General features: G+C 38.5%; 2 protein-coding genes across 3 annotated transcripts in view; one reads left to right on the top strand and one right to left on the bottom strand.

Annotated features, from left to right (window-relative positions):
* tmtops2a (teleost multiple tissue opsin 2a) overlaps positions 1-16,023 on the top strand; it is a 34,711-nt gene extending 18,688 nt beyond the window's left edge. The window contains exons 3-4 of the mRNA XM_048200521.1: positions 1,608-1,841; positions 14,042-16,023. Coding sequence (XP_048056478.1) covers positions 1,608-1,841; positions 14,042-14,230 — 423 coding nt within the window. The 3' untranslated portion in view covers positions 14,231-16,023. The remainder of the gene's footprint in view (positions 1-1,607; positions 1,842-14,041) is intronic.
* The window catches only part of st6gal2b (ST6 beta-galactosamide alpha-2,6-sialyltranferase 2b), a 37,389-nt gene continuing 23,238 nt past the window's right edge, over positions 1,937-16,087 (bottom strand). For both annotated transcript variants that reach the window (XM_048200519.1, XM_048200518.1), the window contains one exon: positions 1,937-3,231. In XM_048200519.1, the coding sequence (XP_048056476.1) occupies positions 2,984-3,231 (248 nt within the window). In that variant the 3' untranslated portion in view covers positions 1,937-2,983. The remainder of the gene's footprint in view (positions 3,232-16,087) is intronic.

Genomic DNA, 16,087 nt, shown 5'->3' with positions numbered 1-16,087 from the left:
ATGTGATATCTGGAATCCACAGTCTCTATTATGCTAAGTAGAAGCACAGCCTTGCAAAGTATACTTCATTTGACGTACACAGGCGTTTGACGCATTTGCAGTTTTGAACAATCTCTCGCCACAAGTTACAACCCATATATTTGAATCTTTCATGCTAGAGTTGTACAATGAGGGTACTTTCTAACCTCTTTGCACAATCTCTCGTCTATGTAGGCCTCCATTGTCGCTGTAGCTTGCATGCGTTCCGGTGTCATGAGAAATCGAGTTCTGTTTATGCAGGTTTTCTTTGACTATCTTGTGAATCGACACCCTCCCAGGGCACAGTTGCCACCTTGTGGATAAACTAATTACTGCAATAAATAAATAAATGCACGTGTGACCTGCGCATACTTTAATTGAGGAGTTCCATTTTTTATTAGTGTGGAGAACTTAATAATCTAAAGAAACCTTTTACATCACGAAGAATCTTTTGTGTAATGGAAAGGTTCATTGGATGTTAAAGGATTAGTCCACTTTTAAATAAAATTTTCCTGATAATTTACTCACCCCCATGTCATCCAAGATGTTCATGTCTTTCTTTCTTCAGTCGAAAAGAAATTAAGGTTTTTGAGGAAAACATTTCAGGATTATTCTCCTTATAGTGGACTTCAATGGCCTCCAGACGGTTGAAGGTCAAAATTACAGTTTCAGAACAGCTTCAAAGAGCTTTAACAATACCAGACGAGGAATAAGAGTCTTATCTAGAGAAACGATTGGTCATTTTTGAAAAAAAATACAATTGTCAAAGATACAAAAATTCAACTTACGGAACGAACGCGGCGGCAGTTTAATTTTTTCCGCAAGTAGAATAGGGAAGGCGTAGGACAAACGACGTCAGCTTTTTGAAAAATGTGGAAAGCGGAAGCACGTACAAGGCGATAATATGTGTTTATAAAGCATATATAGTTGTATTTTTTTCGAAAATGACCAATCGTTTCTCTAGATAAGACTCTTATTCCTCGTCTGGTATCGTTTAAAGCTCTTTGAAGCTGCACTGAAACTGTAATTTTGACCTTCAACCGTTTGGAGGCCATTGAAGTCCACTATAAGGAGAATAATCCTGGATTGTTTTCATTAAAAACCTTCATTTCTTTTCGACTGAAGAAAGAAAGACATGAACATCTTGGATGACATTTTTATTTAAAAGTGAACTAATCCTTTAAATGTTCTTCATGGAACCATCAATGCCAATAAAGAACCTTTATTTTTAAGAATGTACTGTTCTAGATTCTATCTTTTAAAGTGAAGAGGAAACATTGAGCATTTACATAATAAAGAAGAACCTATACTAATTTGTTAAATGGGGTTCATTATATTTGGAATGCATCTGTTCCACATACACTTCATAAATATGTAAAATTGCTGTTATTTCAGGACATCTTTATGAATATCAATAAATGATGTTCTTGAAACTAATGAGTCAGCGGTTCCTCTAAACCAGATTGTAGGTTCATTCTATAGTGGATCAGAAATCCTTTCATGAGGGATTTGTATATACTGAAAACTAATTCCGAATCATCTGCTGATTCAAACAAAAAATACAATCTAATTTACATGTTTTTCCTCAGGTAGGGCGTATCAGGAAGACAGCAGCAAGGCGGAGAGAGTACCACATTTTATTTATGGTCATCACTACAGTGGTGTGCTACCTTTTGTGCTGGATGCCTTATGGGGTTGTTGCAATGATGGCCACGTTTGGACGTCCCGGGATCATCACACCCATTGCGAGCGTGGTGCCGTCCCTCCTTGCCAAAAGCAGCACAGTCATCAACCCTCTTATTTACATCCTTATGAACAAACAGGTTAGACATTTCCAACTTTTTAATTAGCACTGAATAATGGGATATGATATACACTGAGAAATGCATAACCACATGGGTGTATCAATTAACATTTCTTCCACAAAATACATTGTTTTTATTATCTTTACTCAGTGTAAACCTACATCCACAATGAAGAACAAATTACCGGCCTATAGAACTGTACTGAATTGATTGTCAGAAATGATAAATAATACTATACCCCACTGAAAGTTCTTTAGACGTTCTTAAAGAAGTTCTTTAGACAATAACAGCAGATAAGTTTTGGTGCAGCTTAAAACAACACTTTCTGAGAAAATATATTACAGGTTTTTGAAATGCATGTACCCACTTTTTACTAACAACTAGATTAAAAAGATAATAGAAATGATATGCACAAAGGTCAGTTCAACTTCTCAGAGAGGTCTGTCAGTAGTAGTGCACATTCAAAAAAGATTTAGATTATGAAAAGAATAATTTATAAAACACATTTAAAAATTACATTGATCAATTCTCTACAGTTAAAATCGAATTATCGTGGCTCAATAGTAAAATAACAGCTTTAAGTGTCATTTAACTGAAGAGAAGTGTAAACGATTAAAACATTATGAGTACAGCACAGATAGACAAAAAGGAGAAATCTCTTTCCATCTTGACTCATTTCATACTGTAGCTTACCACATTAAACAGTCAAATAAAAAAAGTTAATCATTCTTTACAAAATGCGAGCAGCTTTAAATGACATTTGGGAAATTTAAAACTTCCTCAATCCTCTTTTCATACTTTTTTTCTTTGTTATAATTAGAACGCAAACTAGAATTTGATTCCACTCAGGAAATGGTGTAAGTGGATCATCATATTTACAATCTGATGTGTGTTCATTTCAGTGTTCAGATCAGTTCTGACTGTTGCCAGTGTTAGATTTAATGTCTTTTAGCATAAGGGCTTTATGAGAGGATGCCTCCCTTCAAGACTTCTGTGAAAGTGCTGTTAATTATTCTCCTCAGTACAATGTCTTGTCTCAGATTGTTACAAGAACTATAGGTAAAACCCTTATTAGATGACAAAAGTCTGTGTCAGTTTAAGTCAGATGGGGTCGTACTGTCTTGAAGACCTGTACAATTTCATATGTTAGAGTCTTTAAATTACAGCGGACAGTTGATCTTACTGAATCCTGGCAGTGTGACCTTTCCTTTTTTCTTGAGGTCCTCCTCAGAAGCTGTGCTCATGCGCTTGACAAGCAGTTTCTCATAAAGCAGAGGGTGGTATGCCCCAAATGTGCAGGCTGCGTCGTAATACGTCTCATGGTAGTGGCACAGATCAGTTTGTCTGATAGAAGGAATGTACTCGTACACATGGACCTCCTCACAAAGGTTCATCATCAGGACTATACCTGTCACACACACAGACATGCACACAAAATTGATATATTCATTAAAGGTGCCCTAGATTCAAAAATTGAATTTACCTCAGCATAGTTGAATAACAAGAGTTCAGTACATGGAAATGACATACAGTGAGTCTCAAACTCCATTGTTTCCTCCTCCTTATATAAATCTCATTTGTTTAAACGACCTCCGAGGAACAGGCGAATCTCAACATAACACTGACTGTTACGTAACAGTCGGGATCATTAATATGTACGCCCCCAATATTTGCATATGCCAGCTCATGTTCAATGCATTACACAAGGGCAGCCAGTATTAACGTCTGGATCTGTGCACAGCTGAATCATCAGACTAGGTAAGCAAGCAAGAACAATAGCGAAAAATGGCAGATGGAGTGAATAATAACTGACATGATCATTGATATCATGATATTTTTAGTGATATTTGTAAATTGTCTTTCTAAATGTTTCGTTAACATGTTGCTAATGTACTGTTAAATGTGGTTAAAGTTACCATCGTTTCTTACTGTATTCACGGAGACAAGACTGTAGTTATTTTCATTTTTTAAACACTTGCAGTCTGTATAATGCACAAACACAACTTCATTCTTTATAAATCTCTCCAACAGTGTGTAATGTTAGCTTTAGCCACGGAGCACAGCCTCAAACTCATTCAGAATCAAATGTAATCATCCAAATAAATACTATACTTACGCGATTAGACATGCTGCATGACGAACACTTTGTAAAGATCCATTTTGAGGGTTATATTAGCTGTGTGAACTTTGTTTATGCTGTTTAAGGCAAGCGCGAGCTCCGGGGGCGGGGAGCACGAGATTTAAAGGGGCCGCAACCTGAATCGGTGCATTTATAATGTTAGGCAGTTAAAAAAATTAATAAAAAATTTTTTTAAAAAAATTAATAAAAAATTTTTTTAAAAAAATTAATAATTCTAATTAAAAGTGACACTTTCATTTTGTAAAACTGCTTGCTTTACAGCAATCTTTTGTATAAAATGCTAAATAAACATGGCAAAACTTGAATTGTAGTGCTGAATTGCACAGCTGATGCAAACATATCCACATCACTATAATCAGATGCTTTCTTAACTGCTGTTTTCTCTGCTGTCATTTTTGTTGAGTGCTTAGTGAAGAACGAAAGAGTATATCAGGGCCTTTAGCATCACACCAGAGGGGAAGGTTGTCAGTACAATAACAACTTACATTTAAAGTCGCCATGAAAACAAAATTTAAGTTTTGTGGCTTTTTGCATGAAACATGTTAGCTGTACTGTTATTTATAAGTTAGTGTGCTCCAAAATAATGGCAAAATTTAGTATTTAGAAGATATAAGCCTTTAAAACTTAGTGGGTCCTAACGATCTAAGCACATGGTCTAAAGCACATGGCGCAGGTGCACTAAGGGCGTGTTCGAATCCACTTTTGCTAGTTTAACGACAGAAAAAATGATCGGCACGCCAGGCGCATGGTCCAAATGGGTTGTACCTCGTCTCTTAATAAGTGGTTCATGGGTGTGTTTAGGGCGTAATGTGAAATAAACCAATCAAAATCTCATCTCTCATTCCCTTTAAAAGCCAGTTGCACTCGCCGCCATGGCAGATTTGCTATTTACATGGCGGAATTTGCAAGTGGAAAAACTGAATGCTTCTCCAGAGAGAAATCCTTTTATTTCTAATACTTAAAAATTTGTGTGTGCTGCTGTGCATCCCTGTATGTGTAACAAGCAAAGTGTACATGCATTGTGCACCTGCCTATATATTACTAACGCACCATTTTAATAAAGTGAAAAATATTGCTGAACTGAAAAACGCCATTGATCAACAAAAACCTGGTTTTTGGCGCAGTCGTTTTCAGTTCCTCAAAATAGCAACACGCCAACAATGCATCTGAACACGCATCGTTTTCAGACCAGCACGCCCATGGGCGAACAGATGGGCACGAGTGCGTTTATTTAAACAACGTGGCACTGGATGTGAAAATGATAACTGTGTCAGGCTGAAACTAGCAAAAAACACTTGCATTGCGTCTGGCGTCACATTGCGCCGGGTGTATGATAGAGCCCATAGTCTCTCCATTTTCATGACATCATGCTGCACATCACCTTCTCATCAGATTTTCTGTCCAATCAAAAGCTCTCTAGAATCTGATGCACCCCGCCTCCTACATTATAAATGGACACTGAAGCTGTGGCTGAAATCGGTCACTTGTTCACACATTTATTATTTTCTACATGGTGAATGGCACATAGTGCACTATATAGGGGATACGGAATGATTCAGACAGTGTAAATATACTTTCCATTGAGGTGAAATAAGTATGGTTTCATTTTAGTCTCACACGAACCGCTGCAGTGCACACAGAGTCTGCTTCGGTCCAGAGACCAGATAGCACAGAGCGGATCATATTCGCGAGTCGGTGCAGATTACAAAATGTCCCAAAAGACCACAAAATGCCACAAAATCGGGCTCATTTGAATTCTGCATAAAATGCTATATTTTAAAGGGTCATGAAACCCTAAACTAAATTTTCCAAGATTTTTACAGAGATATGTGTGTAGAACATCATTGAATACAATGTTAGCATCTGATAGATTTAATTGTAGGGGGAAAGTGGTTAATTTTGAGATTTTTTCAGCTATTTTTGTCTTCTGGGTTTAAAATCTACACCGTGTCCGGTGACGTGACGGTGGACTGTAGTATTTCGATGACGCATCGGTGGAGTTTTCTTCTCCTATGTGAAGACACCGTCTAATTATTCAGGACACGACGTTGCTCTTTCAAATGACAGACATGTCAGACTTTTAGATTGCGCAGTAGATGAGAGAAGCGTTCATGGGTCGCAAATGTTTGTTTTCATGGTGTTGCATGACTTTCCCCGCGATGCTGCCAGGGCTAGACCGGCTGCGAGGCGGTTGGTTGGCCATCAACTACCGACACATTGAAACGGTCTGTGTGCAGCAAGCATTTTTTCTTCAGAGAGCTACGAGAACTGGAGAAAGGTAGACTTCAGCCTTATTCATCCTCTTACAGGCGCTTCAAACAGTGAGTTCACATACAATAAGCTAGAGATGCATTTATGGATCAAAAACGAGTGTTTGTTTTTGCTTTGTAAGAGTTTCTGTGTCGCACAAGTTCTCTTCAATATCTGTGTCTCCGACACAAACACGATTCATCCACAGTGAGCGTAACCGTGATTACAGCTCTTTAACCAATCAAACGGCTTATAAAAACACCACAAAATAAGCCTAAAAAATTATCAAAAATGCATAACGTATTCGATGCAGAGAACAAAATGCGAATGGCTGCACATTTACGCCTGTTTCACACATAATCCGTCTGCAGTACGTATGCGTTGCGTATTTTTTTTACGCACCCATGTTAACGGATTAGAGCGTTCACACTGCACGCGGTGGCGGTCCGTCATTGCGTTCCAGGAGCGGTGCGTCTGCAGCAGTGCAGCGATCGTTTACGTACCGAGTCTATTTTTGCTGTGCTGCAAGTGCAGATTGTGTGTGGGCAAAATGAACATGGATTGACCTGACATTGTAAAAAAAAAAAAAAAAAAAAAAAAAAAAAAAAAAAAAAAATTATGCACATTTAAACTACTTTGTACATTTAGTAAATTACATAAAGAATTTTTTTTTTTTTAATGATTTAACGCCATGCCAGCAACAAGCTATTCATGCCAAAAGGAAACATTTCAATTTTACAGTTCAGTTGTATCATTTCAAAACAATTATTTTATTTTAAAAAAATGAACAGTGTTTACTTGCATAATGCGATCAGATATGTTTTTCCCCATCGTTGGAGGGAAACTCGCATCCCAGCAGGCAATGACGTGACAGGCGGACCTAAACCAACCTATTCAAAAACAAGGTGACATGGATGACACTCGTCTCATCGTTGAGGTGGAAAAACATAAAATTCTGTATGACCCGCAGAATAGTGCAAAGGAAAAGGCATGGGAAGCAGTTTCGTCGGCTGACAGTAAGTTTTCAAATCTTTGTGTCATGTTTACGTGTACTAAACTACTCCAGCAACTATCAATATATAAGCGTAATGAATATAACATTACGCACTGCAAACGTGTGCTGTGTGAAAGCACAATGGCCGCTTCCTGCTTCAGCAACACATACGCACTGCATACGGACCGCACACGCGCTGCAGACGGATTGTGTGTGAAACAGGCGTTATTTGTGCATTAAATGATAGCAAATACCATGTGTGTATACCGTGTTGCATGTAATGGTAAATTTGCAGCGTTTTTTGTGGAAAGCTTTGATGCTTTTACTGAGAGCGAAATAAAACTGTCAACGCCGTTGCTGTGCTGTCAGTCTCCCCTCATCCCCCTCCACTCCGCAGCTTAACCATGCCCAGTTCTGTAGCATTTTTCAAAACTATGTTGAGATCTGACTGCTGCTGAAACGGGGGGTTTCATGACCCTTTAAAGCGATATGGAGGAGATTAGGAGGAGAAACGGTTAGAGATTAGGAGGAAAATGAGGCTTTACAAAACTCAACAGCTCTGGCCGAGCTGTGATAAAACAAAACACTATTGGCTATTTTAAAAAAGGGGTAGGAGCTGTTTGATATGTCCCACCCCGTCTTCTTGTTTCAGTGAAAATTATGTCAACACCTTGAATAATGCTGTGTGTTTCAAAACACTTCAGTGGGCCTTTAAGTTTGTTCTTCACAGTCTTTTCTACTGTAAACGTACATCATATATGAATTCATAAGACTTCATAAGAAGTTTGAATCTTGAAAGCTTCATACCCGAGTCATTGTAGGTGTGTGGAAAAAAGGAAGAAAAAAAAGAACCAGTATAGAACCAGTTATACATACTTGGAACAAATTATGGTGAGTAAATTAATGAATCTCCTCAATGATCTTGTGGTTAAATCTGTGTTAGCACACAGTACACATTCTGTCAGCTGTGTGTACTGTGGTCTAATGTTGGCCAACTATATTGAATTTTTCAAGACTCTATCGTCTGCCTGCAGGACGTCAACATACACAGCCTGGCAGTACCCTGCCAAGATCAGACAGAGAGTTGTCTCAATGTGTACATGCACACATGCAGGGGACACACATCAAATTCTTGGCAGTGTAGCCACAGGCAATATGAAGGCCAATCAGGGGCCTGGAGGGGCCGAGACCACTCAGCCAGCCAATCAGACATCTGGTCTCATGAGATGAACAGCAGGACATCCACCTCTTGGAATATCCAATTATTAGACAGTTTGTTTGTTCTGTGTACACTTCTACAGGTTGTCGAGGCAACAAAGTGATCCAGGTGATTTGACTAACATCAACCCCGCAGCTATCATTTGAGAACCAGCAGGGTGTGCAACTCACTTCACTGTAGTTCATGCCACAGGGATTTTTGTATGGACTGGATTGAATTTAATTGGCATCCCTAGGCATACTACAGAAACTGTAAAGGGATGATCACATGACACACACTTATGTTTGAATGTAAACAGCTATTTCTACATCTCTGTTCTTGAGAAGTTACCTAAAGCCGGGGACACACCTAACGATTAGCTGAAACATTCTAAGACTGAACTGAACACATATAGCGATTGTTTCCTGCGACTGAAGCAGATTTAAATACTTACACATGGAATTTAAACACTGACTGTAATCGCAGACTGAACGCAACTGACTCTGACTGGACGCATTTGAGCGCAATCAGTCATAAGTATCAATTTACATTCATAATCGGCCTTACAATGGTTAAATGTGTGCCCAGTTTAACATCTTATCAGAAGTGGGCAGTTGTGGCCTAATGGTTAGAGAGTTGAATGAACAGTGTTCTCTTTCACTCTCATTACCCACAGCTGAGGTGCCCTTGAGCAAGGGCAATCACTCCCCGGGTGCCGCGGCAAAAACAGCTGCCCACTGCTCCGGGTGTGTGTGTTCAATACACACTGCTGTGTGTCTGCACTTGAATTAATGAAATACAGAGCACAAATTCCAAGTATGGGACACCATACTTGGCTACACACACGTCACTTCACTTCAGAATGAAGAAACAAGTCAGTCAATAATATTGGGTCAGTGACTCATTTTTGTCCTATATATCAATAATTCAAAAATACATAAAAAATGTAATTCATGCATATCATAGTAACGGTTATATTTAGGGCCAGAGCACCGATGGTGTAATTGCTCAGTCAATTCTTCTTCTTCTCTGAAATGAATCGCATTTTTGAGGGCCTAAACATGCTTGAAAACTCACGAAAGCTTTGCACACACGTCAGAAGTGGTGAAAATTTACATCTGATATGGGTTTCAGAATTAAATGTGGCAAAATGGCTTGATAGCAGCACCTACAAAATTTCAATTAAGCGCCCTTCACGCTACGTTTCACGTACAAGTATGAAATTTGGTAGACATATCTAATAGCCCAATACCTACAAAAATGTCCCTGGGCGCAAAATCTGAAAACCCAACAGGAGATATTCTTGAATTTTCTATGCAAAATTGTTGGAATTTTTGCCATTTTCAGACGTATTTTAACAAACTCCTCCTAGAGCTTTAATCAGATCAACGTCATATTTGGTCAGTCTAATCTAAAGGCCTTTGCAATGTTAAATTGCGAAGATCTAGAGTTTTCGTTGAAGGTCGTGTCAGAGGCAGCCTGGACAAAATTTTATGTTTCGCAATTGTTGTAACTCAGGCATACAATGTCCGATCTGCTCCAAACTTCACAAGTTTGATAAGAGTCCTGGCCTGAAGACATCTACATGGCAATATTCAGTTACAGTCATAGCGCCACAAGCTGGTAGCAGGAAGTGTGGCAAATACAAATGACTGACGTAGTCCTCCTATATTTATGTACTTAAATACATATTGGTGGTGACATTGGTGTGAGGGCCCTTTCATCGCTGCTTGCAGCTTTAATCTGTTATGTTCTGTTGTGGTTTAGATTCATTGTGTTCTAGTTCCTGTTTGCCTGAGTGACCTAGTTTTCTAGTGTGTGTCAGCTTGTTCCCTTGATTAATGATTCTGTTCACCTGTCGTTCAATTAATTAACTCATTAACTCTTTGTCCAGTCTCGTCTTTGTGAAAGTGGATGTGTTTCCCCCATGACTCTACTCTGTATTCTGTGGATTATCGAATTAAAGACTGTTCTCTTGAACTACGCATCTTCGTGCGCTTACTATATACAGCCATTCTATGACAGAAGATCGGACCTAAAACAGTAGTTGTTTTATACAGCAATTAATTTTCTCTATGGCATATAACAAAAGTCCTGCAACCAATATGGGGGGGGGATCAAAAGAGAAGCCAGAGAATCACAGAGAAGACCCCCTGCAGACCCTCTGTGTCAAGGTCAATAAGCCTCTTAAAATATCAAATAATTTTGACCTTTTTATGATGAGAGTTTAGTTCAGGTTGAAAAATGTAATGTAAAATGTCAAACATGGCATGCATCTTAAACTAGATTTTTAAATTATTTGTCCTTTATTGTGAACACTTAATGTTTAGATACTCCCACTACCCTGTTGAAAAAAACAAATATGCTGGTTAGTTATGTTTTAAAGGTGCAATGTGTAAAATTTGGAAGGATCTACTGACAAAAATGCAATATAATATACATAACTATGTTATCAGTGATGCATAAAGACCTTACATAATGAACCATTATGTGTTTATTACCTTAGAATGAGCCATTTCTATCTCATACTGCAGGTCCCCCCTCCATGTCAAGTCGTCATTATGCGCCGGCATGTTTCAACAGCAGCCCTAAACGCACATACACTCTACAGAATGCGTTTAGTCACTATGTTGTTGTTCTTCTAAATCAGTGGTTCCCAAACTTTTTAGCTTGGAGTACCCCCTGAAGGGATTACCATCCTTCTGCGTACCCCCTCTCTTCCACTTCGACTGCAGTCAAACCTTTACCATTAAAGGTGCTAAAGAGGATGTTTTGCTTTATACATTTTTGCAATATTACTTGAAACGGTCTTTACTAACTGATAAAAGACTATTTATTAGGTGCACTGAAAGGAATAATATTAATATACATCATCTGTGCACGAGGTAGGGCCTTAAAAACATCAGCCAATCGTTTACACGATCATCGCGTAAACGATTGGCCCTCTGGCTTGTCAATCACTGCCCTGACGTTCCTTGTGAGAGACGAGCGTGGCTGCGCGCTCCAGTAACTTTCCACACTCCACAGGCGCCGCATGCAATGTTTTTGTCAGGAGACAGGAGTAACAACTGCAGATTATGAGTTACCTGCGGTGAGTCCGACATAATGAATCCACTAACACGACACAGCGAATGCCGGTGGTAAACACTAGTGTTCCAATACTCGTGCACGAGTTTTGGGAGGCGTTCCCTCGAAATTCTTCTGCATGCGCTCATTTCAAAAACTCAGTAACAGTCTTTGGTTTTTCAGTCGACGAAAAGATCCTCTTTAGCACCTTTAAGGGAAATATTTGCCCCCTAAATTGACTTTCCAGTGCATTTTTTTACCTTTATGAATAACTTGATAAAATAAATAATGTTTTAAATACAAAATGTTCAATAGAGAAATATGCAATGATGGTAAAACTAAGTAAAACTAGGTAAACTTTTAAATATTAATCTACAACCGCCAGTAGGTGGCTGCAGGTCACTGTTTTTATGAGTGAGTCATCGAGTCATTCATTAAAGGTGCCCTAGAATCAGAATTTGAATTTATCTCGGCATAGTTGAATAACAAGAGTTCAGTACATGGAAAAGACATACATTGAGTTTCAAACCCCATTGTTTCCTCCTCCTTATGTAAATCTCATTTGTTTAAAAGACTTCCGGAAAACACTCGGATCTCAACATAACACCGACTGTTACGTAACAGTCGGGGCCATTAATATGTATGACCCCAATATTTGCATAATGCCAGCCCATTCGACGCATTAGACAAGGAAAGGCAGTATTAATGGCTGGATCTGTGCACAGACAAGGTAAGCAAGCAAGAACAACAGCGAAAAATGGCAGATGGAGCAATAATAACTGACATGATCCATGATATCATGATATTTTTAGTGATATTTGTAAATTGTCTTTCTAAATGTTTCATTAGCATGTTGCTAATATACTGTTAAATGTGGTTAAAGTTACCATCGTTTCTTACTGTATTCACGGAGACAAGAGTCGTTGCTATTTTCATTTTTAAACACTTGCAGTCTGTATAATTCATAAACACAACTTCATTCTTTATAAATCTCTCCAACAGTGTGTAATGTTAGCTTTAGCCACAGAGCATAGCCTCAAACTCACACAGAATCAAACGTAACCATCTAAATAAATACTTTACTCACATAATTCGAAGCATGCATACAGCATGCATTGACGAACATCTTGTAAAGATCCATTTGAGGGTTATATTAGCTGTGTGAACTTTGTAAATGCACTGTATTATAGTCGAGAGCTCGTGGGGCAGAGGAAGCGCATCTCTTAAAGGGGCCGTGCTGAAAAAAATCAGTGCATAGTTAATGATGCCCCAAAATAGGCAGTTAAAAAAATTAATTAAAAAAAATCTATGGGGTATTTTGAGCTGAAACTTCACAGACACATTCAGGGGACATCTAGGACTTATATTACATCTTGTAAAAAAACAATCTAGGGCACCTTTAAGTAACGAAGCAAGTGGCTGTGAATGAATCATTGAATGTAGTTCTGCTGTGGTTTTGATCAGAACTATTATTTAATTGCAAAAAAGATTAATCTGACAGTACTGTGTTTAAAATGTAAATTTTATTTTTTGACCTGTTTAATAATGTCAGTCGAGGATATTTGGGAACAATTGCATTCTATCGTCATTAAATACATGAACTCACACAAGGTATGTTTTTGTATCGGAGAAAGTTTGAGTCTTAAATCGAAATTAATCCATTATCTGTGTCTATTTGTTCTTCATGCGAGTAAGTGTGAAATCCCCACTTTTACAAAGGTGCATTGTCGAGAACGACAGTAATTTAGCGCGATTTAAGGCAGCAGATTCTGCACGCAATCTATGTTCATTCATTTTTGACTGCAAATGATGAAGTAAGTTGATTTAAATGTACTGGATTTACAACAGTTAGAAATAACTGAACATGTATTTGGCAGTTAGAAATACATGCTCGATTTTAATATTATTTTAAGTTAGAATTAAATGTACTACTCAGCATTTGTTCGCGTACCCCCTTTTGTCACCTCACGTACCCCCAGGGGTACACATACCCCAGTTTGGGAACCACTGTTCTAAATCGTTTGTGTTTTTAGAGGGAGCTTGCGTCGCCACTATGTTGAATACGCATAAAGCAGTAGTAGTATTAGTAGTAGTAATCGTCTGGTTCATTAGAAGCAGAGACCATTCTCTTTTTTTTTTTTTTAAGTAAGAAGAAACCTCATTGCTTCACACAGGCTACTCTCTGGTGTCTCAGATGATGACATCTTTGCCTTCTGTTGGCCAGACGGCCACCGTAGCTTCTCTGAAAGAGAGGGGTGCGAGCTTCACCTCTAAAATTGATACATTGCGCCTTTAAAGCATGGCAGCTGGTTTGCGCTGGCAGCTCAGGACCAGTTTAAACCAACTCATGACCAACTAAGGACCAGCATGAACCAGCTCAAACCAGCTGCCATGCTTCAAAACATACCTAACGAGCATATGCTAGTTTTCTTTGGCCATAAAACAAATGCAAGATGCTGAGATGCTACAATTCAAAGAAAGCTGGGCAAACTTTCACACAAATGTACAAAATTATTAACATCTTTTGTGTCTCAGAAAATATAAGTGGTAATGTACTGTGTTTTGTGCAGTTTTACAGGTGTTTCCTCATCCTGTTTCATTGCAAACACAGCTCTCTAGAGAATGGACAGTCCTCTATGCCTTCAAGAACTACTGGCATCCAGCTCAACCGAAGGGCTTACAGCAACACAGTCGCTGGCAACGAACCTACTTCCATTGGTCTCCAGTGCAATGAGTGCAGCACCCCTGTCTCGGGCTGAACCAATACACACACAAAAAAAAAAAAAAAAAAAAAAAATCACACATCTCTACGTTCCAGCTCCACACTACCCCAGTCTAAGCCTGGCATACATAGTGTCCCAAATGATGACAAAATCGTCTGTGTAGTGTTGTTGAGTGCCTACCAATCAAACGCTGAAAATCAGAACTGTAGCAAAGTGATCTCTATCGTCGTCTTTGTGATGACCTAACACACCATTTTCAATTGGTATTTGTATGTGACTTGTCAATATAAATGTTACAAAGAGCGAGAAAAGTGCAACCAGCTACTGGTGACTTGTTAAATTGGATGTTTAGATGCTGCATTACTTCTAAATGTGCTTGCCTCTATTTTGTCTGTATGTTCCCATCCCAACCCATTTAAGGCCAGGTCTGAATTAGATGTTGAATAAAGCTGTGAATGTAAAGGAAAAACCCCTCAAAACTGGTAAAATCCTCCACCCATGACTTCTTTGTATTCTGTTTTTACCCTAATCTCACTGTTAGCTGCTGGAGATCAAGGATCATGACATGTGGATCATTAGTCACATCATTGCTTGAGAGTAGTCCAGTGATCCAAAACAGTATCTCCAAACTTGGTCACTAGTGGTGATGTTGAAGGAATAGTTTAATAGAAGGAAAATCCTTCTTTCCAAACTTGACGATTCTTTTTTCTTCTGCTGAGCACAGATAATTTAATGAATATCAGGTTGGGTGAATTCAGTACAATGGCAACCATGCGGCTCACTGAACATTTCCGACCATTTTTGGTGAAAAACTCCCCAATATTAAAGCAGCTTTAAGTGGCATCAAAGGACTTCTAAATTTTAAGGACCTTTTGGAAGGCCGCTTTCATTTTGTGTCCTTCATTCAGCTTGTTTTAAAGGATGTTTTCAAGTATATCCTGCATATCACCCATAATCCTTTACACAAAAAGGAGTTGTCACTGAGCTTGTCTAATGTAAGAAAGATTTTGGAGATAAAAGCATTGTTTTTTTGTTTTGTTTTGTTGTAAATTAATCACATAATGCTACATTTTGTTCCCAGATGAATAAAGAAATTCTGGAACGTGGTTTTGGAGTTAATGATGACAATATTCCTTTACGTCAAAGCTGTAATCGTAAACGTAAAGGTACGATCCAATATTGCACACTCAAAACAATGAAAGAGGACAAAAAAAGATAAACATTTTTCAACATTAGGACCAGCAAATATTGGATTGTGCCTTTGATAGATAATGACGTTTGATGGGTGTAGGAATGGTGATCGTCTGTTTGAAAGCCATCAACTTGTATTAACAGCACCGATTTACACAGATCTTGATTATATGTCAATCATACGAGAAAATAAACCAACTACCCACAATTATACTCACTGTCACATTTGTTCATTTGCTTGTGTGCCTCTCTTAGATGTTTAGTTTTAAGCCAAACCTCCATTCATTCATTAAGATTCAGCAGTGCACTTGCAAAGCAAAGGAGACAACAACAAAGTGTGTGTATGTGTGTGTTTTCTGCTGCCACGGGCACTGTTTCTGCCAGTACAGCCTGCGGCAAGGTAAGTATCCTCTAGAAATGTTATGGAGAGTTTACTTTTTCCACTCTGATTGAAATAATCCCTTCATGCACCCGAACTGGCATCTATCAAAGTGATTTAACTGAGTAACACATTTCAGTATTTGCACACACACACACACATTCACACATACTGCACTCTTCAGTCATAAATGAATTCAAGAGGAACAGTGAATACAAACAGACATAATTATCATTTGTAAGTCAGCAGATACTCTGGAGAAGTAGGCAGAGAAATATTTGATCTTGCTTAAATTAGGGTCGGATGTGTGCGTCAACTGCACA

This window comes from Megalobrama amblycephala, linkage group LG8, assembly GCF_018812025.1.
Source record: "Megalobrama amblycephala isolate DHTTF-2021 linkage group LG8, ASM1881202v1, whole genome shotgun sequence".
Lineage (NCBI taxonomy): Eukaryota > Metazoa > Chordata > Actinopteri > Cypriniformes > Xenocyprididae > Megalobrama > Megalobrama amblycephala.
This window is presented reverse-complemented; position numbering and strand designations above follow the sequence as displayed.